At 37.8% G+C, this 27,571-nt stretch overlaps 1 protein-coding gene across 2 annotated transcripts in view; it reads left to right on the top strand.

The window, feature by feature from the left end:
* Positions 1-27,571, top strand: part of SPTLC1 (serine palmitoyltransferase long chain base subunit 1) — a 73,342-nt gene that overhangs the window by 36,575 nt on the left and 9,196 nt on the right. The window contains exons 6-12 of one of the 2 annotated variants that reach the window (XM_060015107.1): positions 6,718-6,850; positions 13,310-13,439; positions 17,055-17,144; positions 22,586-22,693; positions 24,830-24,925; positions 25,284-25,380; positions 26,491-26,545. In XM_060015107.1, coding sequence (XP_059871090.1) covers positions 6,718-6,850; positions 13,310-13,439; positions 17,055-17,144; positions 22,586-22,693; positions 24,830-24,925; positions 25,284-25,380; positions 26,491-26,545 — 709 coding nt within the window. The other variant, XM_060015108.1, reaches the window with a different exon arrangement.

Raw genomic sequence — 27,571 nt, 5'->3', positions numbered from 1 at the left:
GGACCAGATGGCTTCACAGGCGAATTCTATCAAACATTTAGAGAAGAACTAACACCTATCCTTCTCAAACTCTTCCAAAATATAGCAGAGGGAGGAACACTCCCAAACTCATTCTACGAGGCCACCATCACCCTGATACCAAAACTGGACAAAGACGTCACAAAGAAAGAAAACTACAGGCCAATATCACTGATGAACATAGATGCAAAAGTCCTCAACAAAACACTAGCAAACAGAATCCAACAGCATTAAAAGGATCATACACCATGATCAAGTGGGGTTTATTCCAGGAATGCAAGGATTCATCAGTATATGCAAAGCAATCAATGTGATACACCATATTAACAAATTGAAGGAGAAAAAACATACCGTCATCTAAACAGATGCAGAGAAAGCTTTTGACAAAATTCAACACCCATTTATGATAAAAACCCTGCAGAAAGTAGGCATAGAGGGAACTTTCCTCAACATAATAAAGGCCATATATGACAAACCCACAGCCAACATTGTCCTCAGTGGTGAAAAAATGAAACCATTTTCACTAAGACCAGGAACAAGACAAGGTTGCCCACTCTCACCACTATTATTCAACATAGTTTTGGAAGTTTTTGCCACAGCAATCAGAAGAAAAAGAAATAAAAGGAATCCAAATCGCAAAAGAAGAAGTAAAGTTGTCACTGTTTGCAGATGACATGATACTATACGTAGAGAATCCTAAAGATGCTACCAGAAAACTACTAGACCTAATCAATGAATTTGGTAAAGTAGCAGGATACAAAATTAATGCACAGAAATCTCTGGCATTCCTATGCACTAATGGTGAAAAATCTGAAAGTGAAATTAAGAAAACACTCCCATTTACAATTGCAACAAAAAGAATAAAATATCTAGGAATAAACCTACCTAAGGAGAACTGTATGCAGAAAATTATAAGACACTGTTGAAAGAAATTAAAGATGATACAAATACGTGGAGAGATATACCATGTTCTTGGATTGGAAGAATCAACATTGTGAAAATGACTCTACTACCCAAAGCAATCTACAGATTCAATGCAATCCCTGTCGAACTACCACTGGCATTTTTCACAGATCTAGAACAAAAAATTTCACAATTTTGTATGGAAACACAAAAGACCCCGAATAGCCAAAGCAATCTTGAGAACCAAAAATGGAGCTGGAGGAATCAGGCTCCCTGACTTCATACTATACTACAAAGTGACAGTAATCAAGACAGTATGGTACTGGCACAGAAACAGAAAGATAGATCAGTGGAACAGGATAGAAAGCGCAGTGATAAACCCACGCATATATGGTCACCTTATCTTTGATAAAGGAGGCAGGAATGTACTTTGGAGAAAGGACAGCCTCTTCAATAAGTGGTGCTGGGAAAACTGGACAGGTACATGTAAAAGTATGAGATTAGATCACTCCCTAACACCATACACAAAAATAAGCTCAAAATGCATTAAAAACCTAAATGTAAGGCCAGAAACTATCAAACTCTTAGAGGAAAACATGGGCAGGACACTCTATGACATAAATCACAGCAAGATCCTTTTTGACCCACCTCCTAGAGCAGTGGAAATAAAAACAAAAATAAACAAATGGGACTAATGAAACTTCAAAGCTTTTGCACAGCAAAGGAAACCATAAACAAGACCAAAAGACAACACTCAGAATGGGAGAAAATATTTGCAAATGAAGCGACTGACAAAGGATTAATCTCCAAAATTTATAGGCAGCTCATGCAGCTCAATGACAGAAAACCAAACAACCCAATCCAAAAATGGGCAGAAGCCCTAAATAGACATTTCTCCAAAGAAGATATACAGACTGCCAACAAACACATGAAAGAGTGCTCAACATCATTAATCATTAGAGAAATGCAAATCAAAACTACAATGAGATATCATCTCACACCAGTCAGAATGGCCATCATCAAAAAATCTACAAGCGATAAATGCTGGAGAGGGTGTGGAGAAAAGGGAACCCTCTTGCACTGCTGGTGGGAATGTGAATTGGTACAGCCACTATGGAGAACAGTATGGAGGTTCCTTAAAAAACTACAAATAGAACTACCATATGACCCAGCAATCCCACTACTGGGCATATACCCTGAGAAAACCATAATTCAAAAAGAGTCATGTACCAAAATGTTCATTGCAGCTCTATTTACAATAGCCCGGAGATGGAAACAACCTAAGTGTCCATCATCGGATGAATGGATAAAGAAGATGTGGCACATATATACAATGGAATATTACTCCGCCATAAAAAGAAACGAAATTGAGCTATTTGTAATGAGGTGGATGGACCTAGAGTCTGTCATACAGAGTGAAGTAAGTCAAAAAGAGAAAGACAAATACGGTATGCTAACACATATGTATGGAATTTAAGGAAAAAAATGTCATGAAGAACCTAGGGGTAAGACAGGAATAAAGACACAGACCTAGTTGAGAATGGACTTGAGGATATGGGGAGGGGGAAGGGTAAGCTGTGACAAAGCGAGAGAGTGGCATGGACATATATACACTACTAAATGTAAAATAGATTGCTAGTGGGAAGCAGCCGCATAGCACAGGGAGATCAGCTTGGTGTTTTGTGACCACCTAGAGGGGTGGGATAGGGAGAGTGGGAGGGAGGGAGATGCAAGAGGGAAGAGATATGGGAACATATGTATATGTATAACTGATTCACTTTGTTGTAAAGCAGAAACTAACACCATTGTAAAGCAGTTATACTCCAGTAAAGATGTAAAGAAAAAAAAATCAGATAAAGTAGGATGACAAGGAAAGTAAAAATCCTATTATAGATTTATAATCTACACTGAAAGACAATCTCCCTAAATCTCATTAAAAAAAAGCTTATTTTTATTCTACAAATATTGAGTTAGTTGAACAAACACCAGCATGTTGCTTTTTCCATGCCAGACATTGTTCTGAGTGTTTTATAAGCATTCTCTTGCAGTTCTCCTAACAGCCCTTTGAGGCAGGTAGAACTGTTAACCATTTGACAGAGGAAGGACTGAGAGGCACAGAGCAGTTTTGGGCCTGTCCATGGTTCAGACCTGGCAATGAGGGAGCCCAGATCTGAACCCCCTGTGATGACTGCCATGGCCAGGCCTTGTGTTTGGTGTAGGGCATCCTGCCCTGGCCTTGCCTCCCGTCTCTTACATTCTGGTGAGGGAGCAGGTGCCAGAAAGGGCAACAAGTGCTGAGAAGACACAGAGGCTTTCTGGTCACCTTCCTCCGTGGCCTCTTGCCTACCCTATTGGTTCCTAGCAGTGAATTAGAGAATGACGCGTGCAAAGCTGTGGCACTAATTGTTTAAATGGATCATACACACAGAAGATAGGCATCCAAAGTCAAAGAACATGCCCTGGCAGTTTTTCTGTTTGCTGCCTCCCCCGCCTTTGGGTTAAGAGTTTCTTCATTGCAGAGTAGCTATCAGACATCAAAAGATGTTATGCAACTGTCCGTGTTTACCTGTCACAAAACCTGCTTTGCACCGCTGACATCCCCTAAAACCCAGTGTCTTTAGATAGGAGGAGGAAAGGCCCATCTTTTTTAAACTTTTGGGACTAGGCAAGAACCAGTAAGTCATTGATTTATTGTAAAGAGATTCTTCTTACCACTTTATGGCAATGACATAAAAATGGCTATGAGTATGTATAATGAGAATACTAACATAATTTTTATCAACTGGGTAGCTAACTCTAAAGCCCTAAAACAAAGCCAAGATTGTTTTACTGTTTTATTGCTAATCAGTGAAGAGAGTCATTTAGAGCTACAGAATGATTTAAAATCCTTTTTTGTAGTTGCCAAAAACAGTTTGTCTGTATAGCATAGCTATGTGTCTGTAAACATAGCATGTTTTTTTCTTTTTAAAATGTAGATATTGAATGAGAGCAATTCACTGTGGCTTGGGTTGTCCATCTGCTAGCTAAATTGTTGAGATTTGGGGTAGATGATTCCCAGTTTAGAGGCAGCATTGTAATTTGAAGGAGGCCTCCTATGGGGGACCTGCCCTCCTGTCTCATCAGAAGTGAGAGGCAACAGAATGGTGGGGACGTATCTGTAGGCAGGGTGCTCAGAGAGCACTAACAAAGAGGAAAGGAAGACATGCCTGAGACACGCCCATGCTCAGCTGCATGGAGGTAGCTGGTTCTCTGGTGCTTTGCTGCTTTCCTCGTTCTTGCCAGACTTTGCCTGCCACATTTCCCTGGCAGCATATCTCGTGGAAGGGTGGGCAGTCAGGAGCAAGATCAAGTCTTCAGACTTGGTGGTGTTGGTGTCACAGATTTGATGCTTGAAGAGCTAAGCACTCTTTTGGTACCATTTTGATCAACCGGGATGCATTCTTCTAAACGTTATTGTGAAATCTCATATTTATTTAATGTTGATCTAATGAAAGTGTCACTTCTATAAAAATGACTACCTGATTGGTAATGGAAATAAAGTGGTATTTCATGTGTTTTTTATGTAATAAACTATGTTGGTATACATTTTAACTTATAAATGGGAAGAAGCATGCCTAGTTGTTTATCATTACTTGATGGGATAAATTGGAATGGGATAAATAGTTCATTTTCACAATTCTGTATCATCCTTTAAGAAGTCTACAAATGAAGTGTCTTCAATTTATTTTATTATTTGGATATTGCTGCTAAATTTTCTAATTCCTCACTACACCTCTCTTGCCATCAAATTGAGATTTAGTTCGGACCCTCTGTGTCTTCTCATCTCTCACTCAATAGCTGGCGCCCACCCCAGCAGCCTTTGGTTCACAATCGAGGGACCTGTGTGCCTTTAGTCAGAAGTCACTGTGAACGTGTTGTAGTTCTGAGTGTAGAAGGGGCCCAAGTGCTTCAGACCAGGGGACTGAAGGCACAGCTTAGCCTTGTATCTGCCCCTCTGGGCTCCGAGTTCTCCATTGACAGCTGCCAGGTGCCTCTCTTAGCTGTCTCACCTTGTCAAGTGGCAGAAACCCTGTATTTCTCTTTGATCCAGTGCTTATCAGAGTATTTTTATGTGATACTTACTAAATGTTTGATTAACAATTGAATGAGATTGTTGGACAGCCCTCATTTAACTACTTTTTAAAATATAGTCCTTTGTGAAGTTGTATCTTTTATAATTCTTAAATTTGTCTTTTACTAGTTAAAAGCATCACAATAAGATTAACTTGCCTCTGATAAATCAGTGAGTGGGTTTACAGATTTTAGACACTTTGTTCACATGTTCTAAAAAGTTGTTTGTTCCTGTTGCTAAACTGACCTTACTCACTTGTTCCTTCCTGGAAGTTGGTGGAAATCTCACACTTAACAACTAACCAGGTCTCTGTTGGAAATATTTAGTCCACTCACTGTCCAGCCTTGTATCCAGCTGGGTTAAGTTGTTTCTTTTGTATATCTCAGTCCCTCAGGTCTTTTCCCTCTCTCCCTTCTCACCAGGAATGTCTCTGATAGGGAGGGGCATACTTGGAGGGAAGGCTGATGCTGAAGGGGTCTTCTGGAGCGAGGCTCCCAGCCACAGGTCCTCGACATCTGGGCCGGAGGGCTCTGCCGGGCCATCGGCCCTCTCCACCATCCCTCACTGGGGAACGTCTGGGTCCCCTGCCACTGCCTCCACTTCTGAGTTCCCCTCGGTGGACATGGCACGGCTCTGAAAGTCTGCCTTTACTCCTCAGAGTTTCTCGTTTCTCCCATGAAGCTCCAAGGCTGGAGGGGCCTGGCTGCATCCTTCCTGTATCAACTTCTGAGTTCTTTTTGCGCAGAGCATGTGGTAAAACTCTGATCTTGTTCTCCAGACTTGGGTCCTGCTGTAGTTAAAAGAACTAAAGAAGGTTTAAAAAAATTTTCTCTCTCTTGGGTAATGCCTCATTTTCAGACACTTGGAAGTTTTCCAGTTCACAGCCAGCTGGTACACTATTTATTTTAGACATCGCTGGTCCCTCCATCCCAGGGTGTGAAGCCTCATGGCTTAGCCTGGGAAGGTGAAAGGCTATATGGAACCATGATGTAAGAGAGAAAAAAAATACCAGTTTAATAATTACAATTTATCCCTATAATTACATCAACATTCTTCTTAAGCTGCTTCCATAAAAGGACCATATTTCTCTTTGTACTATACGTTTGAATTCACCAGTACACTTAAAAAGAAATTCAGACAGAAACTCAGTCCTGCAGAGTGATGGCAGGTGCCACAACTAAGTGCTGACACAAACTGTTAGAGGAGTGACCACCACAACTGAAAAAGTTCCTCTCTCTTGATGCAGAGTATGTGGGGTTCTTTTTAACTTAACTACTTTTCTTTTTTCTTTCTTTTCCTTTTAAAAGCTGGTTGACAGTTGTCTTAGTGCCTGGTTTGGTCACTTCTACTAAAATGCAAAAAGGTGTTAATAAATTAATGTCGTACATTGGTAAAGTCTTGGCATTTTTGGTTGAGGGAAGTTAAAGCAGACAAGGTCACTGGACCTTGAATTCTTATTGCTAGAGTGATATAAAAGCAAAACCTAGAGTCAGAGCTGTCCCAGTCACATATTTATAGACAAATGAGTAGCTGATTCAGTTCACAGAGTACAGAAACAGTTTTGGCCCAGAATTATCTTAGACAGTATTAACAACTAAACTGCTTATGTTATTTTATTTATTCTTTAGTCAAAGAAAAAGAATTATAAGACAGTTTAACCATTTGACTTTTTACTCTTGAACTAGATGTGCACTTGGATTTGGAAGACCGCCTGGCAAAATTTATGAAGACAGAAGAAGCCATTATATACTCATATGGGTTTGCCACCATAGCCAGTGCTATTCCTGCTTACTCTAAGAGAGGGGACATTGTGTTTGTGTAAGTAATCTTTACTGACATTTCTTACCAGAATTCCTTTGGAAATAATATTGGCCCTCCTAGAGAATTCCTTTGTTAGAGGTCATCTGCCTAAAATAATATTGACTTTTTTTTTTTTTCATTTTTAAAGAAATATATAGTCACCCAGCCAAGTAGTTCTGCAGAATTAGTGAGACCTCCACTGGAGGGATGCCTTAAAGTGTCGGTGCTTCGTTATCTGCCATTATGATTTTATTTATTGATGTTGAGAAGGCCAAACTTATGTAGGAGGGGGCCAGCCGTCTGCTTTCCCTGTGCAGCTCTGTGACAGTGTGGTGTCCTTGTGAGTCCATGGTCGTAACCCACCTAGTCACTCACACTACCTGATAAAGTCACTCCACTTCTCAGCACCCTCGCTGCGACTCTTGGTCTCTGCTGATCTTGCTTCATGGCTTGTTAAGAATATAGAAGTCATGAGTTGCAGACTTCCTTAACTTTCCAGGAACAAATCTACACACTTGCATACATGTGCACTAGATGTATGGTGTTGCTTTTTACTGTGGAGGGGAAGAGCAGAGAGGAGTAGAGTGAGGGCTGGCATAGCCCAGGCAGCTGGTTATACCCATCAGAAGCACCTGCCACTAGCCCGAGCCTCTGTTATCTTTTGAGTGGACTATTAAATGACTCTCTTAATATAGGTCTCAGAGTGACTTTTGTTTCCTCTTTTCCTTTTTGACACCATATCCAGACACTCCATTTAAGAGCTTCCATTGTTCCTAAAATAAATATCCAAGTTCTTATTATGATCTTGTACATTCTAGACTGCTGTTTTAGACCCATTTTCTACCATTTTCCCTTAGGTGGTCATGCTGTGTAGCCTTACCAGCCTTATATGCTAGTTTCCTCTCAAGGCCTTTGCACGTGCTAAGACCCTGAGTCCCTATGCCTAGAACATTGTTCCTCCTCTCATCTCCTGCTTAATTCCTGCTCATCCTGCACATATACCACCTCTGCAGGAAAGCCTTTCCCAAGCTCTCAGACCAGGTCAAGACCCCTTGCTGCATGTGGAGAAAATTTTACAGCCAGAGGAGTTTGGTATCCTTGTGAATCCATGACCATGTAGGCACTTACATGCCTGTCAAAATCAGTTTCTCAAGCCTCCCTTAACTTATATATGTAGGTGTGGGCATGTGTGCTCATGTGCACCCGTACCCTCTGCTCTTGGCTCATCTTGCCTCACACTCACTGTACTCTTTTATAGCACATTCAACAGTTTATACCAGCCCATTGCCTAGGATAGCATGTGCCATTTAGTGGTGCTCAATAAATACCTTCAGTAAGAGAATGAATGGAGGCTGGAGCTCAGAAGAGGGGTCCAAGTGACTGGACTTCAGAGCCAGGCTTACCTCGGTCCCCGTACCATCCTGCTGCTTCTCACTTACTGTCGGAGCACCTGTAGTGCAACAAGCTCAAGCACACGCTGCAGGGCTGGCTCTTCCTAGGGGTTTTCAGCGTGCTTGTGTCCCATTCTTCCCCACAGCCCTGTGACAGTTACCTGGGAGCACTCCAGCACATGGCCTGGAGTAGAATTGTTTCCCAATGTGACCATGAAAATGAATGTTTCTATTAATTTCTTGCACATAGTTTAAAAAATCAATAATAATAAAGACTCATCACAAATTTGAGAGCCAGTGATTTAAACAGTGATTCTAGTTTTTTAATAAAGCATAGTTGCAGACAACTACAATACAGTGTCAGCCAATGTCGCTTTATACAAGCCCCCACCATAAATTCCTTTTTGAGTTTAAAGTCCAGAAAAAGTTTACAGTTACAGTTGAACTTGTATGCTTCCTTTGTCAGATAATAAATACTATGTTGTCCTTTTGGTTTTCACTGCTAGGAAACCTAGTCTAAACTCACTTTCAAACCTTATGCCTGGTGTCTTAGAACTTCAGTTTCTAGTGAGCCATTAGACAACTTAATTATTCCCTTATACATAATTTTAAATATTCCACCTGAAATTCATTTGAAAGTAGGAACGCTAGAGTTAAAAATGGTGTTTAGTAAATTATTTGATAAATTGTTTTTGATAAATTCATTAGGCATAGACTCTATGTTCGATGTTTTATTTTCTTTCTTTTGTAGTAAACAGTGATAATGCTTTGCCGGTAGGTCTCAGAACAATGGTTGTTTATATACGTAAGTTTTTCCTTGTCACTCTGTCTTTTTTATGTTACTTTGTGTACCCTTTTCTAATGAAATGTTTTATATTGAGATAATCGTGGATTCACATACACTTGTAAGAAATAATACAGAAATTTTATGTGCCCTTTACCCAGTCTTCCCCAATGGTCACCTCTTGCAAAAGTGTAATACAGTTTCAAAAGTGGGCTGTTGATATTGATGAAGTCAAGATAATCCCTCTTGTTGCCACACCCATATCCCTTCTACTCTACCCACTCTTTAACCCCTGGCAGCCACTAATCTATTTTCCATTTCTATAATTTCATCATTTCAAGATTGTTGTACAAATGTAATCATACAGTAGGTAAAACATTTGAGGATTGGCTTTTCTCATTCAGCATTAATTATTTGGAGATTATCCAGAGTTGTTATATGAATCAAGAGTTTGTGCCTTTTGATTGCTGAGTCATATTCCATGGTATGGATACACCACAGTTTGTTGAACCATTCACCTATTAAGGATATCAGAGCTGTTTCTAGTTTGGGGCTGTTACAAATAAAGGTGCTGTAAATATTCCTGTATAGGTTTTTCTGTGTACATAAGTTTTCATTTCTTTGGGATATATGCCAAGGAATGCAGTTGCTGGTCATAAACTATTGTGCATTAAGCTTTTTAAGAAATTGCTAAACTTTACCAGAGTGGCTGTATTATTTTACATTTCCATCAACAGTGTATAAGTGATCTAGTTTCTCCAACATCCTCAGGAGCATTTGGTGTTGTCACTTTTTTTTTTTTTTTTTTTAGCCATTCTGATAGGTGTGTACATATATCTCATTGTAGTTTTAGTCTGTATTTCCCTGATGCTACCATACTTACTGTTTTTAGACTTTGGTCTTGGCATCAGGATAATACTTCATAAAGTCAATTTGAAAGTGTTCCCTCTTATTTTCTGGAGAAACTGTATAAAACTGTTGTTAGTTCTTTAAATGTTTGGTAGAATTCTCCAATAAAAACAGCTGGACCTGGAGTTTTTGGGGGGGTTTTTTGGAAGTATTTTAACTATGAATTTAATTTCCTTAATACTGGTAAGGCTATTCAAATATTGAGTGAGTTGAGGTAGTTCGTGTTTTTCAAGGAGTTGGTCCATTTCTTCTAAATCGTCAAATTTGTATGTGTAGCATTGTTTGTGATAGTCCCTTATTATCCTTCTAATGTCTGCAGATCCCTGTTTCCTTCCTAACTGGTAATTTCTGTCTACTCTCTTTTTTTGTCATTTTTGCTAGAGATTTGTCAATTTTATTGATCTTTTCAAAGAATCAGCTCCTTGTTTCATAGATTTTTCTACATTGTATTTTTGTTTTCATTTCTACTGATTTCTGGTATTATTTCCTGCCTTCTGCTCATTTGAAGTTTAGTTTCCTCTGTCTAGGTTCTTGAGGTGAGAATTTCAATTACTGATTTGAGACTTTTCCTCAAAGTCTCAAATCAGCCATTTACATTTAATGTAATTATTGATATATGGTATCTTAAATCTCCCAATTTTTATTTTTTGTTTCTTATTTGTTCTCTCTGTTTTTTGTTTTCTTTTCTCTTTTTCCTGCCTTTCTCAGGGTTAATTGAATGAGTTTTGGAGTTCCATTTTTATTTATCTCATTTATTTTATTTATTTGTTTTCGAGTGTTTCTCTTTGTATAGTTTTTTAGTCATTGCTCTAAGTATGATGTTATATGTATGCATAAGTTATCACATTCTGCGGGTGTTATTTTACCAGTTCAGTTATAGAATCTTTTATCTTCCTTTACATCCCCTTACTCTCCTTATTTATAATACAGTTGTTTTAAGTATTTCCTGTAAACAGTTTGAGAACCACATCAGAGAGTGTTATAATTTTTACTTCAACCATCCAAAATAACTTAGAAAACTCAAGAGGGGAAGAAAAGCCTAGTGTGTTTGTTCATACTCTTTACAGTGTTTTTTCTTCCTTCCTGATAATCTAAGATTCTTTTATTTATTTATTTTTTCTATGTGGAGAGCTTTCTCTAGCCATTCCTTTAGGGGAAGTCAGCTTGGGACAGAGTCTCTTAGTTTTTTTTCAACTGAGAGTGTCTTCTCCCCCTCATTCCTAAAGGATATTTTTGCTAGTTTTGGATTCTTGGTTGCTAGGTCTTTTTTTTCAGCATTTGAAATACATTGGGACACTTTTTTCTGGTGTTAATGGTTCCTTGTTTTTTGTTGTTGTTGTTAATGGTTTCTTATGAGAAATCTACTGTCACTCAAATTGCTTTTCTCTTACAAGTAAGGTGTCATTTTTCTTGTGCTGATTTCAAGATTTTTTTCTTTGTCATTAGTTTTCAGGAGTTTGACTATAATTGTATTGGCATTTATTTGTTTGGGTTTACCTGCAAGAATTTTGCTCAGCTTCTTTAATCTATAGTTTTAAGCCTATTCTTTAATCTATAGGTTTTCAGCCATTATTTCTTTAAGTACCTTTTTAGTCCCACCCTCATTCTCTTTAGAACTCCACAGACTTGAATGCTGCATATTTTATTGTAGTCTCACAGGTCCATGAGACTGTTCTTTTCTTTCTAGTCTACTTTCTCTCTGCGATTTACATTGACTTGATTTCTACTGTTACATCTTTCAGCTCACTGATTCTTTCCTCTCTCCATTCTGCTGCTGAATTCATCCACTATGCTTTTTCTTTTGACTATTTTGCTTTTTAGTTCTAATATCCCCACAGGATTCTTCTTTGTATCTTCCTTTTCTCTGCTGCAGCTTCCTGTTTTTTCATTTGTTTCAAGCATGTTCATAATTACTCATGAAACATTTTTATCATGACTGTTTTAAAGTCATTATCAGATCATCCTGACAGCTCTCTCATCTCAGTACTGGCATTTGTTGATTGTTTTTTGTTTGTTTGTTTGTTTTTTCATTGTGTGATATTTTCTGGTTCTTGGTATGACAAGTGAAACATGAACAGTTTCATATTATGCTGTTATAGTTTATGCTTTATTTAAACTTTCTGTTTTAATTGGCTTTCTCTGACAGTCTTCCAACAAGGGCAGGGGGGCACTGCTGCCTCATTACTGTCAGGTGGAAGTACAAGTCCAGGGTCCTCACGGGGCCTCCATTGACACTGAGGTGGGGTTATTTTCATTTCTTCTGGTTGTTGGTGAGAGTCCTACTCTTCTCTGAGCCTCCCCTGACACAGCCTAAGCATAGGCAGGGGAGAGTGTCTCTCCCTGCAGGGAATTGGAAGTTAGGTCTCTCCACACAGTCTTCACTAACACCACAGTGGGAGCCACTTGTTACTACCCAGCAGAGATACAAGTTCTGGCTCCCTTCTCTGACAGCGCCCACAGGGGTATTGGGGAGCCTTGTTATGGCCTTCTGGCGGTTAGAGTCTGGGCCTCCCTCTCAGCCTTTGCTAGTGTGGAGGGGACAGGCCCAGGTTTTTCTGTGGTTTGGCTGCAGTAGAGACATTTGCCGGGCTGCCCCCTTTCCTATCCCTTTGGCTACAGAGAGCAGACTTTCGTCAGAGCTTTTCTGTCTCTGCCTGTTGGCATTTCCAGTTTGCCAGCTGCATCAGCTCCAAGTTAGAAAAATCCAGGAACTTGTTTCATGTCATTTCTCAGGTCCCTCGCTGGTCTGCCTTTTCTCTCCATTTTTCAGCATCATCTTATGTTTGTCTTATACATGATGTCCAGGATTTTTGGTTGTACCCAGTGAGAAAAATAGGGAAAATACGTCTATTTTCTCAGAAGTAGAAGTGTTGCATGTACTTTTAAATAATACACTTAATTTAAGAAATATATCCTGCCCCCCATTAACTCAATTTAGGAGATCTTACTGAAGATTAATCTGCATGACTCAGAGTTCTCCCCTGGGTTATGTAGAGTCAGTAACCCAGTATTCCTTTTGATGGCAAGTGGTGGCCAGTCAAATCAGAGATGCCACTGATGGTGAGGTACACCAGTATTTCATTTATTTTTCAGAAAGAGAAGAGTACTTTGAATAATATGCCATCCATATAGTAAGATGCATGCTGATTTCTCAGATGTCAAAATATGGCAAGAGTTTGCTTCCTGGAACAGAATCAGTATGGTAGTTATATGGAAAGGCTTGCAGAGTGAAGTGCAAACAATAATGTATTAAAGTTCAAACATGTTTTATTTATTTGCCATGTTCAGTTTAACAAGTGGATGTTGGTCAACTTACAAAAGCAAGCATTCCTTTTCTGAGAATGTTGACAAGACCCTTTAAACCCCAGTTTGGTGGGTCTCTCTTCCTTGCAGAGATAAAGCTGCCTGCTTTGCTATTCAGAAGGGATTACAGGCATCACGTAGTGACATTAAGCTGTTTAACCATAATGATATGGATGACCTGGATCGACTATTGAAAGAACAAGAAATTGAAGATCAAAAGGTATGATTCTTAAAAAAATAAAACAATAAATAAATTAAAATAAAATAAAATAAAATTTTAAAAAGGTATTCTTTTGAAGAAAATTACGCAGTTCTTTTGTACTTTCTAACCAGCTGAATTATAAGTGAAATGGTAATTTGTCATGAAAACTTGCTTGTGGATCACATTTGGACATTAAATAAGGGTGTTTCTACTTATTAAATGTACCTCAGATTAGAGAGTCAAGCCTGATAGTAATTGCCTCATCATTGCCATAATTATATATGGCAAATTTGAGGGAAGGTTATCTAGACAGCTTTCTAAAAGAGAGAAAGAAAAACAGCATGCATTTTGGGGGTGGAGGGATGTACACTCAACTCTACAGAAGTAACAACAGAACTCATTAGGGCATTAACAAGATGTATCTAGTGAATTCAAAATAGGCTTATTCATATTAGAATAAATCATGTATCAATTCACCGGAAGACACTATGGCGGCAGATCTTAATTTATGAATTTATGAACAAAGTGAAGACTCTTTCTCCCTACCCCAACCTCATCCCAGATCTCTGAGCAGCTGCTCCCTGTGGGAAGCAGCTGCCTCAAGCATGGTTTCCTTCTACCTTACAACCTATTTACACTTCTTCTCAAGCACCTGTGTAGTCCCTTGGAACAGGGAGGGAATTAGGCAGGTGGAACTTGCTCCTTGTTGTTCTGATAGAGAGTGGAACAGAGGAATCGTGTTCAAAGCATCACTGTTAGAATTAGCATTTATTTGCCCCTGACAACATGATCAGAGAACGTAGTTCTGTGGTCTGTGGTTCTCCATCAGGAACCACTGTGTGTGGATTGTACTGGGAACCCATTCATCACATCCTTTGTCTCAAACACCACTTTCAAGTGGACTTTCCCAGTGTAACTCGTCCGTTACTAGAGTAACTGATAAAAATGGTCATCACATCCTTAATTTTGTGTTAATTTCCATTTTTCCAGATATTTGCATTATTCCTTTTGGATTCTATCATCTTTGTTGAGGTGATAGCCTAAGAGCAGCACTTCATGATTATACATATTCTTGTGATGAATATGTATAGACTTATGCTATTTTATGCTGAGTGTGCTATAGACAGTGTTTTATAATTATACAATTTAGAAAAATCTATAGGGAAAATCTTAAAATTGAGACCATTCCACCGATGAATTTTTTCTACAGATTGTAAAAAAATGTCCCTTTTCTGATTCAGTAATGGAATGCTACCGTATTGAAAAACACTGCCTTAGAAAGTGTGACCAATGAACCAGTCTGCTGTAGAGTTACTTTGCCAAGTTAGCATTGTACAAATTTGGAAGACAACATATTCAAGTTCTGTGTGTGTGTTGTGTAAGATTTATAATCTGTGGGACTTTTTTTTTAATGAATAACAAAGTTATCTTAAAATTTATTTCCATTTTATAGTTTTTACCTTTTTACTAATTAATTTATACTACGTATTCCTGCCAAGAGTAGGCTTTCTGAATTACTTTACATTTTGGTTTTTAGAAATAATTCTTTTTTAATTTTGTTTTCACAAAAATAATAAATGTTAAATTTTTAAATATTTTGTACTTAGATGCTTATATTTCCTTTGAAAGTAAGTTAAATAATCTGAGTTTGGATCAAACTCTTTTTGTCAGTTTCCCAACTAATGGGGTTCATATGTTTTTTCATTCCTTTTCTTATAGAGTTCTCTTATCCCCTATTAATCCTTCTAAAAAAAAAAAAGACAGTTGATAAAAACAGCAGTTCATAGAAGAAATGCAGATAACTGAGCAAATAGAAAATAGTCTGACTTCACTAACAATTACAAAAATTAGGGTAAGAGGTTTTGCCTGTCCAATTAGGGAAAACTTTTTATGGTAATAATCACTGCCACACTGATGTATGTGAGGATACAAAGGGCCTTCCAAAAACTCTGAGGAGAGCTTCAGTTGGCATAGCCTTTCTAGAGGGTAAATGGGCAGGTATATTCTGGGATTCTTAAATATCCATACCCTCTGGAGTGCTGTCTTTAGAAGAGAATCAGAAGTGGTGTCAAAGATCGAAGGGTATTCACGTGATGTAAAAAAACAAAATGAGGGAAACAACCTAAATCCAACACTGTGGGAGTAGTTAAATAATTTACGGTATATCTACAAGGTGGAATATTAAATCTCCATTAAAATCATGGTTTAAATAATATTAAATAATGTGAAAATGTTCACAACATAATATTTTAAAACCTCACGTCCTAGAATGATTAAAACCCTGATTTGAACAAGGTAATTCACAAAGATATGTAGTTACAAGAAAAAGTTACTAGTGTGTGGTGTAACGAGCTCATTTGTTAAATTCTTTTTTGTACTTTTCCATTTCCCAAGAATATTCCAAAAATAAAATATTCCTTTATTGAGTATTTTAAGATCATAAGAAAGATACTTTGTTTTTTAAAGGCAGGGAGAGGCGGGATGCCCCCATGTCCTCAGCTGTGACCTCCCAGCAGACCCACAGCCTTCAGGTTTGAGTTAGTGACGAGTGAAGATGACCAAGAATGATGTAAACTTTTGCATGCTTCAGCCGACACTTTTCTGAGCATTAACACACAGCTGTGGGTTCTAAAATACCCCTTAAAGAATAGCTCTGATACTTGAGTTTCTAATTGTTCATTAGAAGCTTAGAGGCAAGAAACCTTTGAGTAGAAAGGTGGCGGTAAACTCTGTGGAATTTTTTCAGTGCAGTGTACCTGAAACATCTACAAATTCAGCAATGGGAGTGGTTTATTAGTGATATGACATCAGTGGGTTGTGGGAAGGTGTGTGTTACTTGAAAGAGTCCCTCCACTGCACCACCTTCGAACGTCACTGGGTGAGGTCATGGTCCAGTTTTACTTGAACCAGTAGTGAGGAGTAAGGAAGGAAAAGGGTTTCATCTGTTTTTTGGTAAATAAGGGAGATCAGGGTTTGTCTGTTTTTTAACTTTTTATTAGGAAAATTTCTGGCACATTCAAAGGAGACAGTAGTATAGTGAAGCCCCCTGTACCCTTCTCCTGGCTTTGTTTTCAATATTCTGCCATTCTTGTATCATCTGAACCTTCGCCTAACTCCCCACTCAATCTCTGTGATGATGATGATTGTCATCATCATTAGAGTTCTTTTTATTTTAGGTAAAATTTACAGACATTGAAATACATTAGTCCTAGTTATACAGTTTTGACCAGTGGTTATACCCGTGTAGCCCAGGTATCATGGCCCCCATCATGACATAAAACGTCCCCATCTCCCCCAGAAAGTTCCCTTGGGTCCCTTCCCAGTCATTCTGGGCTTGGAGGGTTTTGTTTGTGTTTTAGTATTCTCAGTGTCTAAACAGTTTGTGTTTGTATGTGAGGCCTCCTAGTTGACTGTGTGTCCTGAAAACATGTCTGAGAGAAGAAAGCACTGTTTTTCATCTCAAAATAACAGGATCTCAAACCTTGAGCTTGAAATTAATTTAGTTTGACTATCTATTTGTTGATTTATCTTGGTGAATAAATCTTGTAGGGTGAAAGTGCTAGAGAGCACATAACAGATTATGTATTTGGAGTTACTGAAATTTAAAACATCTACTTTTTTTTTCTTTTAAAGAATCCTCGCAAGGCTCGTGTAACTCGACGTTTCATCGTAGTCGAAGGGTTGTATATGAATACTGGAACTATTTGCCCTCTTCCAGAATTGGTGAGCAACCATGTTTATTTATTATTTTAGTATTCAGACTATTTGGCACTTAGGCCTTTTGTTTATGACCATTTTTAATGTATAATGTCTGCATTGCTTTGCTTAATAGGTATCATAAGCAAATTCTGATCATACTAGGGAAGTAGATTAACGTTAAATGCCAACCCTGACCTTTAAAGAGTAATCAAGACAGGTTTTTTGTTTTTGTTTTTTTTTTGCGGTATGCGGGCCTCTCACCGCTGTGGCCTCTGCCGCCACAGAGCACAGGCTCCGGATGCGCAGGCCCAGCGGCCACGGCCCACGGGCCCAGCCGCTCCGTGGCATGCGGGATCCTCCCGGACCGGGGCACGAACCCGCGTCCCCTACATCGGCAGGCGGACTCCCAACCACTGCGCCACCAGGGAAGCCCAAGACTGAGTTTTATAAAACCAACTTTATTGAGGTATAATTGACACATAATAAAATATACTCACTTTAAGTGTACAGTTCGATAAGTTTTGACAGATGTATACTCCCCTATCACCACCACCACCACAGTCAAGATATAGAACATTTCTGTCACTCCAGAAGTCCCTCATGCCCCTTTGTAATCAGTACCCCATTCCTGGCTGCAAGCCACTGTTGACTTGCTTTCTGTTCCTGTAGTTTTGCTTTTTGTAGAACTTCGTATAAATGAAATCATATAATATGTACTTTTTAAAACTCAGCTTTTTAAAAGGGGATACAGTACACTGTCTTTAGAAACCATGACTGTTGAGATTTTTTTTTAGGTGAAATTCACATAACATAAAACTAGCCATTTTAGAGTGTAGAGCTCAGTGGCATTTAGTACGTGCGCAGTGTTGTGCACTCATCAACTAGATAGTTGTAAAACTTTTTTGTCACTCCCAGAGAAGACCCAGTACCCATTAAGCAATCACTCTGCATTTTTCCTTGCCCCCAGCCCCCACCAGTCTGCTTTCTGTCTGTATGGATTTACCTATTCTGGGTATTTCTGATAAATGGAATCATATAATATATGACTATGGCTTCACTCACTTATAATGTTTTCATCGTTCATCCAATTTGTGGCATCATTTATCAGTACTTCATTCCTCTTTTTTTCTTTTAATTTATTTAATTTTGGCTGCGTTGGGTCTTCGTTGCTGTGTGTGGGCTTTCTCTAGTTTTGGCAAGCAGGGGCTACTCTTCGCTTCATTCCTTTTTAAAGCTAAGTAATATTCCATTGTGTGGGTATATCACATTTTGGGTTTTTTGTTAACAGATATTTGGATTGCTTCACCTTTTGGCATTTGTGAATAGTGCTGCTGTGAACATTCATGTACAAGTATTTGTTTGAATCCTTGTTTTCAACTCTTTTGTGTATGTGCCTAGCAGTGTAATTGCTGGATCATGTGGTAATGCTATTTTTAACTTATTGAGGAACTGCCATACTGTTTTCCACAGTGGCTTATACCATTTTACATTCCCACCAGCAATGGAGGAGGGTTTCAGTTTCTCCACATCCTTACCAATGTATACTTTTTTTTTTTTAATTTTTGCCATTCTAGTGTGTGTGAAGTATATTTGCATTTCTGATTTACATTTCATGAATGACTAATAGTGTTGGGCCACTTTTCTTGTGTTGGCCATTTGTATATCTTTGGAGAAATGTTTGTAGAAGTCCTTTGCCCATTTTTAAACTGGGTTGTCTTTTTGTAAAGTTCTTTATGTATTCTGGGTACTAGACCCTTTCCAGGTACGTGATTTGCAAATATTTTCTCTCATTCTGTAGGTTGTCTTTTCATTTCTTTGATAGTGTCCTTTGATGCACAAAAGTTTTTAATTTTGGAAAAGTCCAATTTATGTAGTTTTTGTTGTTACTTGTGCTTTTAGTGTCATATCTAAGAAATATATTGCAGGGTATGAAGATACACCCCTGTGTTTTCTTCTGAGATTTTTATAGTTTTAACTCTTATTTTAGGTCTTTGATCCACTTTGACTTAATTTTTGTATATTCTGTGAGAGAGGGATTCAGCTTCATTCTTTTGCATGTGGTTATCCATTTGTCCCTGTACCATTTGTTGAAGAAACTATTGTTTTCCCATTGAATGGTCTTGGCACCCTTGCCGAAGTCAATTGACTGTAGGTATATGGGTTTATTTCTGGACTCTCAGTTCTATTCCATTTGTCTATGTGTCTAGCCTTATGCCAGTACCATGCTTAATTACTTAATTCATGTAGCTTTGTGGTAAACTTTGAAATCAAGACGTGAGTTCTCCATTTTTGTTCTTTTTCAAGATTGTTTTGGTTATTTGGCGTCCCTTGAAATTCCATTTGAATGTTAGGATCAGCTTTTCCATTTCTGTAAAAAATTACATTGAGATTTTTTTATAGGGATTGTAGTGAATATTTAGATTACTCTGGGAAGTATTGCCGTCGTAATGATACTAAGTCTTGTCATTGATGAACATGGAATGTATTTCCATTTATTTCAGTTTTCTTCAATTTCTTTGAGTATTGTTTGTGGTTTTTACTGTAAAGTCTTGTACCTCTTGGGTTACATTTTTTTTTTTTTAAAGAAGATGTTGGGGGTAGGAGTTTATTAATTTATTTATTTTTGCTGTGTTGCATATTCGTTTCTGTGCGAGGGCTTTCTCTAGTTGTGGCAAGCGGGGGCCACTCTTCATTGCAGTGCGCGGGCCTCTCACTAGCGCAGCCTTTCTTTTTGCGGAGCACAGGCTCCAGACGCGCAGGCTTAGTAGTTGTGGCTCACGGACCTAGTTGCTCCGCGGCATGTGGGGTCCTCCCAGACCAGGGCTCGAACCCGTGTCCCCTGCATTAGCAGGCAGATTCTCAACCACTGCACCACCAGGGAAGCCCCTCTTTGGTTAAATTTATTCCGAAGTATTTTATTCTTTTTTATGCTATTATAGATGGAATGGTTTTCTTAATTTCCTTTTTGGATTGTTCACTACTAATTATAGAAATACAGATGACTTTTGTGTATTGATCTTGCATCGTTCAACTTTTGCTGAACTTGTTTATTAGCTGAAACAGTATTTTTGTGGATCGTATTCTGTATATAAGATCATGTCATCTGTGAATAGAGCTAGTTTTGCTTCTTCCTTTCCAAGGATGGATGCTTTTCTTTTTTTTTTCTTGCCTGATTGCTCTGGCTAGAACTTCCAGTACAGTGCTGACTAGAAGTGACAAGAGTGAGTGTCCTTGTGTTATTCCTGCTCTTTAAGGGGAAAGCTTTCAGGCCATCACCATTGAGTATGATTTTAGCTGTGGGTTTTCCATAAATGCCCTTTATCAAGTTGAGGAAGTTCCCTCCTATTTCCTATTTGTTGAATGCTTGTCTCATGAGAGATTTGGGGTTTGTCAGATGCTTTTTCTGCCTCAGCTGAGTTAATCATGTGGTTATCCTTCATTCTATTAATATGATGTATTACACTGATTTTCCTGTAATAAACCACCATTGCATTTGACCATTAAAATCTGAATCTATGAGTCCATCAATTGAGTAGGGATTCAAAATAAAGGTTTCATATCTTATTTTTTTAGTTTTTCACTATTTCTTGAGGAAATCTAGATACATCCTAAATGTCAGTAAAAGAGATGATTTGTTTTCCTCTCCTTCCTTTTGTGAGTGTCAAAGACTGATAGAATAATGTAGGAGAGATAGTCGGCCACAAGATACTAGAACTGTATGTTACAGGGGTACAATAATAAAGCAGTACTGATGGGCAAATATATAGCCAATGAAACAAAATGTAAAGTGTAGGAACAGATCAAGTACCTAAAGTACTTAGTATGTAAAATTACAGGATACAAATTAGGGTTTGACAAAAGGATTCCTGTTTTGTTTTACTTGTCTATTTGTGTTCCAGTACTGTGATGATATTATTAAATATTTTCTAAAACATAATTTTTAGAAACTATCTCACTCATATAATACCTCATATTAATGGATGGGAAAGAATCAGTATTGAAAAGTTGTAATTCTCCCCAAATCAATTTGTTCATTGTTAATGAAAACTCAGCTAAAAGCCCAGTGAGGACCCCTCTCCCAGTTTCATGTTGATTCACAAGATTAGCCTGTAAAATCTTGATGGTTAAAAAATAAATTATCAGACTCAGGATATGAGACATCAACCCATCTTATATATTTCTGTGCATTATTTCTATAGTTTCAGTGGAAAAAATTATAGTAATTAAACATTTAATAACTAAAATTATGATTCTGGCACGAGAGAAGATTACATGAGTCATGGAAAGATTTAAGAGCCCAACTTCTCATGTTATATATATAAAAATTTAATGGTTGATAATCACTGTATTTTAATTCAGCTGTGAAACTTATCACATACATATCATAAAGGGGTAAATCAGTTAAACACTAGGGGGAAAAAATCTGTACATATGTTCAGCCTCCCAATGTATAAACCAAAAAATTTATGAAATAATTAGAAGAACATATAGATAAATATGCATCTAAACCTTAGATGGGAAAGGACTTTCTTATAAGCCGGAAAGCAAAGGGGGAAAAATAAGATTAAAAAACATATTAATGAAAACTTTTTCTGGATTAAAAAAATGAATCTAAATTGGAACAGTGCCTCTGAGGGAAGAATATTTACAACATTTCTCTAGGAGTTTTTATGTATAATCAGACCAGTATTTAACAGATAGATTACATGTCTGTACTCATAATGTCTTAACAGTTCCTTCTTTAAAAATTGGCATTGTGCTGTCTGTATTACTGAGTTAAATTGAACCATTTTAGAGCATCTAAAATACAGTTATTTTTCATTATTCATGGTAGTTATGTTCTATAAAGTGTGTGTGTGTGTGTGTATTTATGTTCTGTAAAACTGCTGCAAATACTGAACTTTTGCTCCTAGCGCAAATACAGAGTTAGTTTTCTGCAAACCTCTAGTCACAACATTTTCATCAGTCACTCAATACATAACGTTGTTTTATATGTGTTTCTGTTTAAAGACACCTTATTTAATATGTATCGTTGATTTATTCATATTGAACTGACAGCCAGCAGTATTATAACTCAGGCCTGAATGAAGCTTATGTAACACACACATTTTTTCCATAAGGCACATCACAGCCTTCTTGCACTTAGGGACTCTAGGCCAAACTTCAGCACTGTGCTTGGGGGCCATTTTAAACAACAAAATCACAAAGAAAAGCACAAAATGCGAAAAATGTGGCAGTAAACAGAATGTGAAAAGGACACTTGTTTGCAATATAAGCTGAAGCAGTAGCCTGTTAACTCAGCTGGGAAGGTGCATTTCAGGTGACTCAAAGTTTTTCACCACCCTGCAAATATGCCCTAAGTATCGATTTGGAGGTTACAAATAAATTTTAGCATGTAGGCAGATTCACAAATATGAATTTTATGAATTTTCAGTATTTTAAAGTTGTGTTTATTTACCACTTAGGTTAAGTTAAAATACAAATATAAAGCAAGGATCTTTCTGGAGGAAAGCCTTTCGTTTGGAGTCCTGGGGGAGCATGGCCGAGGAGTCACTGAACATTTTGGAATCGATGTAAGCTCTCCTTTTTTGGAACATTCCCTCTTACAGTAACCATGCAGTTCCATCCTGCTGGGCAGGTTTCATGGGCACAAGACAGTGTTCCTCATCAATGTGCAGGGTGCAGCTTTGGTGTCTGTCACTTCACTGAGCCCACAGAGGATTGGGTCAGCCAGACCAGGGTCCCTATCTTCCCTTGGAACTCAGTGGCTAATCATAGAATTTGTGTTCTGTTTACATGGTAACATTTGATCCCAGCTTTCAGTGTTTCTTCTCTAGAAACAGTTAAATTTGCCTTCCATTTTTTCTTTAAAATCAGTAAGAATTCTCTAAGTTGTCCTTTAGAAAGTATCAAAGCAGTGAAAAGATGTTCTTTCTAATATTTAAAATTCTGTATTTTTATTTGTGTGTATGGGGGGTGATATATATATATATATATATATATAAAAATAGAAATACCACCAGCATGGATTCACAAAGCTGTTCAAGGTCCCAGACAACTGGAGTGAGTTTTTCATTGTTTCTTTTGCTGAAAGGAAATGAGCCTCAACTAGCCCCACTCTTAGTGGGTTTTGCTCCTAGAGCCTCGGAGAGGAACAGTGTGGGCCCATCTGCAGAACCTGTCCTTACCCACCTCTGTGTGGTTGATGTGAAGGAAGCTTTTCTCCAAATCTTGTGCATAAAAGTTTTGCAACTTGTGTTAAAATGTTGAACTATAAAACATAAACTCACCTTAGATTATTTGCATCCCTCTACCCATACAGACCTAGAGAAAAATGCAGAGCAGAATGAATATCACACCAAGTTGACTGAAGCATACTCTTCAAAGACAAACTGACATTTGGCAATGAAATGCACTGAAGAATTTAAGATAAATGGAAATGTAATTCAAGTAAAATTTACACCAGAGCAATTTTTAAGGCATGAACATTTTAAAGAAGGAAAAAGCACTATCTAATTTCACTGTTCTAGTTTCCTCACTGCTTCCAGCAGTTGTCTCAGAGGTAGTATTTATAACGGCTTGAGTAAGAGTGCAGAATGTATGAACCTTGTTTGGACCCTAATTCAAACAAATACTGTGAAAAACAAGCTTTGTGAGACAGACGCTTGAACACTCAGTATTTGATATTAAGAAATTTTTCATTTTTTAAGTGTGGTAATGTTTTTGAAAGAGTGCATATCTTTTAGAAATGCACACTGAAATATTTATAGATGAAAACATAAAAAGTCTGAGATTTGCTCCAAAGAAATGAAGAGGGCAGTAGGGGGCTTATACGTGGAACAGGATTGTCCATAAGTTGATAATTATTGAATCTGGTGATGGGGATTCTTTATACTTTTGTATATGTTTGAAATTTTTCATAATGAAAGGTTAAAAAAAAGAATAGTGCACAGGTTTCCTTGTTGGATCTGTGGAACACTTGGGAAAACACCAGATGTGATCTGACCAGTCATTATTATGGCCATCAGTGAGTAATTACAGAATGGCTGCTGTATGCAGGATGGAACTTGGTGCTGGGGGCTGGAGCAGAAGGTGAGGACCAAAGGAGTGCTGAGCTGTTGAGACTGTAGTGGGTACTCAGGAGCCCAGTGGGCACATTAGGTTCATCCACTGCCCAGTTGGTCCATTTTGATCAGAGCCCATGATGGCCCATTGCCATCATGTTTGGATAAATTGATTTCATTTTTGAAAAGGTAGAAAAGGTAAATGGAATGTAGTACTTGCTCCAAAGTGTTCAAAACCCTGATAGATTTCTGTTTATTTCTCTCAAGTACCTTCTATGGAGAAGGACAGCTGAGACCACTGTTTTAGCAAGGAAATGATCTTATCTTGTACCTCTGAATATGTTTAGTATCAAACAACTTTAGATTTCATCTTTTATCTAGCTCTTCCACGGTGAATAAATTGTCAATGAATGATGGAATGGCAAAAAAGTATAAAGTGAGACATCTTCAGAGGTGGGCTATGAAACATTGGTCCTTTTAACGATTGATTTTGTATGACTTACCCTTTATTTTCAAGGAGGTAGTTTGAATCCAGATGTTGACATGATTAGTGCTGAAATTTTGTCTCTAGGATTGACATTGGCCTTTCCCCCCAACTTTTCTTTAAATTGAGAAATAACTCCCGCTGTCCCTCTTTTCTGACAGATTGATGATATTGATCTTATCAGTGCCAACATGGAGAATTCACTTGCTTCTATTGGGGGTTTCTGCTGTGGCAGGTCTTTTGTAATTGACCATCAGGTGGGTTCTTTTTAAAAACAGAAGTAAAAACTGAAACCTGTTGCTCCATTGGTCAACTAAAAATGTAACTGCTATTACAAAATTTCATTCTAACTTAGTTTGTCACACAATTTTTATTTAGAAGTAGATTTGTTAAAGAATCATTCAAAATATTTACATTTAGAAATTATCTCCCTTTCTAAAAAAGTTTTGGTTTTGTTACATAACTTCTGTACATGCCTGGGTCTTACCACCTTACCATTTGTAAGTGCTATTTGATAGGGAATGCAGAGATTTGGTGCCTTTAGTTTTTTTAGCCAAAGGAAAACAAAGACAAAAAAAAGTGTTTATGTTTTATAACTTGTGTGTTTCTTCTCAGCGACTTTCCGGCCAGGGATACTGCTTTTCAGCTTCATTACCTCCCCTCTTAGCTGCTGCTGCAATTGAGGCCCTCAACATCATGGAAGAAAATCCAGGTATAACCTTTAAACACAGGAAGTCAAAGATATTTCAAGTCATGTTAGCCATGCTGCTGGTTTGCCTTTTTGGAGAAATTAGCTGGAGGAAATGATTTCCCAGACAAAGCTCTGGCTCTGAATTACGTTATCTGGCAATTTATGGGAAAAATGATGGTGAAGAAGTTTTGTCCCTGCCTCAGGGTTTCTGGTTAGAGCTTCTCTCGTGTTTCTGGAGGTGAAGGCAGAGCCAAAGAAAAGTTCGCTCCCTTGGTGGGCAGAGATGACAGGAAAAGGAGGGACTAGCTCTGGGCCAGTCATCCTTTAGTTTATCGGAGTTTTTTGAGAAATTAGCTGAAGTATGCTAATTCTTGGTACTTATAATTTTATAACTGTTGTCTAGTTTTCCTCATCAGCCTTTGATTCATGAGTTGGTGCTGAGGCCATACAGGTTTACCAACTATTAAAGCTTGCTTAATGGGCAGTCGACTCAATTTAAAATGTGGTTTGGGGCTGTGATAGCGCCTCCTCACCAAAGGCTAAAAGGAAAATGGAAAAGCAGGCCTGGTATTTGTAATTTTAAATTTTATAAATTTCTAAAGATTCAGCATTGGTTTTAATTCAGAGAATCAGTAAAAGTGAGTGTTACTGTGTGCACATTCACATGCTTGCTTGTCAGATACCTGCCACTCCTGTCTCCTCAGATATTTCAGTTTGTGGATTTTCCTTAAAAGAAAGTGAAAATATCAAGAAGAGATCATAAACATTACTGCAATGTAATGCAGTAATGTTTTTTCCCAAATTGTTTAGGGTCCAGAAATATTTAATATATTTGTACCCTTTTGTTCTTGGCCAGATAATTTATAGTATCTTAATAAGAACAAGAGCCATTGTTTTGTTGTGGAAAACCTCATCCCAGATTTTGCTGAAAGTTGGGTGAGCAGGTGCCAGCTAGTATATGCCACAGATGAAAGTTGGGGACCTTCAGAGGAGTTACTGGCAGTCTATTTGTGTGTTATTAGTGGGCAGAAGGATTTGCTGCATTTTAAATTGATGAACTGGATCTTTAAAAACATTTTTAGATTAGTATATGCAGTCTTCCAAATGTACTAATGTATTTGTTTCCTTCAGATATTTTTGCAGTGTTGAAGGAAAAGTGCAAACGAATTCATAAAGCTTTACAAGGGTGAGTTTTACATATTTTCAGCCAACTCAAAAGTTTATCTGCACAACATTTAAACAACTTGTGAAAAATTTTGAATGTCACCTCTTTGGTTTTCAGTGCATTTAATAGGCTTGAGTCAGTTTGTCTAAATTGCAGCTAAGAAACCAAAAACACAGTTCATTCAAATTTGTCTCTGTGTGTGAAACCAGAGCATTCATTTTGTCATTGTTTTAAAATATCATAACTTTGTTTTTCTAAAAATGATACAAGCTCGTTGGTAAAATACTACAGCAGTACAGAAGGTAACAAAGATGAAAAAAAATAACACAACATGCTGCCACCAGAAATAACCAGCATGAACACTGGCGAATCTCCACACATCTTGTAAGGATAAAAGGATGACAGTGGGTTCATACTGTCCATGCTGCTTTTTAGAAAATTACTGATTTATTTTAAGTTACTTCAAGAAAAAGAAACAAGTGAAATAGAAGTGAACCTTATGAGTGTTCTGTTTACTTTTGTTTTAACAACACAAGAGTAGTTCTTTAAGATTCCTCTAGAATTGAGAAAAAAATTGAGGCTAGTGACATCTTCAGGCAGATTTCTTATCTTACAGAAAATGATCTCACCTTGCCTGTGGTTTCTTTTTGCCTTTCCAAGTTGAAACCTGCCTTCTCAGTCATGGAAGTCCTATCCCTATTGCCAGATATGGAAACTAGAAACTTTTCTAAAAAGGACAGTTAATAAATAAGCGGGTCACAGATGTTCCCGATAAAGTAGGGGGAGAAATAATTGAAGTTGGGTCTGACTTTCTGATCCTAACAAAAGTCCTTGTATGATTTATGGTAGAGAGATATTATTGTTTCCAGTTACATTGGCTTATGAAATATTAATAAACCAGTTCAGCCTAGCACATTGGAGTCACTGTCAATTCATGAACACCTACCTCAGATGCCCTTTATTCTATGAGTGTTAATTTGTTTATTTTTTAAATCCAATCCTCTACTTTTCCCAGTTCTTTCACACTTTTTCTTCTCTCCAAAATCC

The sequence above is a fragment of the Delphinus delphis genome, chromosome 6 (assembly GCF_949987515.2).
Source record: "Delphinus delphis chromosome 6, mDelDel1.2, whole genome shotgun sequence".
Classification (NCBI taxonomy): domain Eukaryota; kingdom Metazoa; phylum Chordata; class Mammalia; order Artiodactyla; family Delphinidae; genus Delphinus; species Delphinus delphis.
The sequence above is the reverse complement of the archived record's forward strand: the minus strand, read 5'-3'. Positions and strand labels throughout refer to the sequence as shown.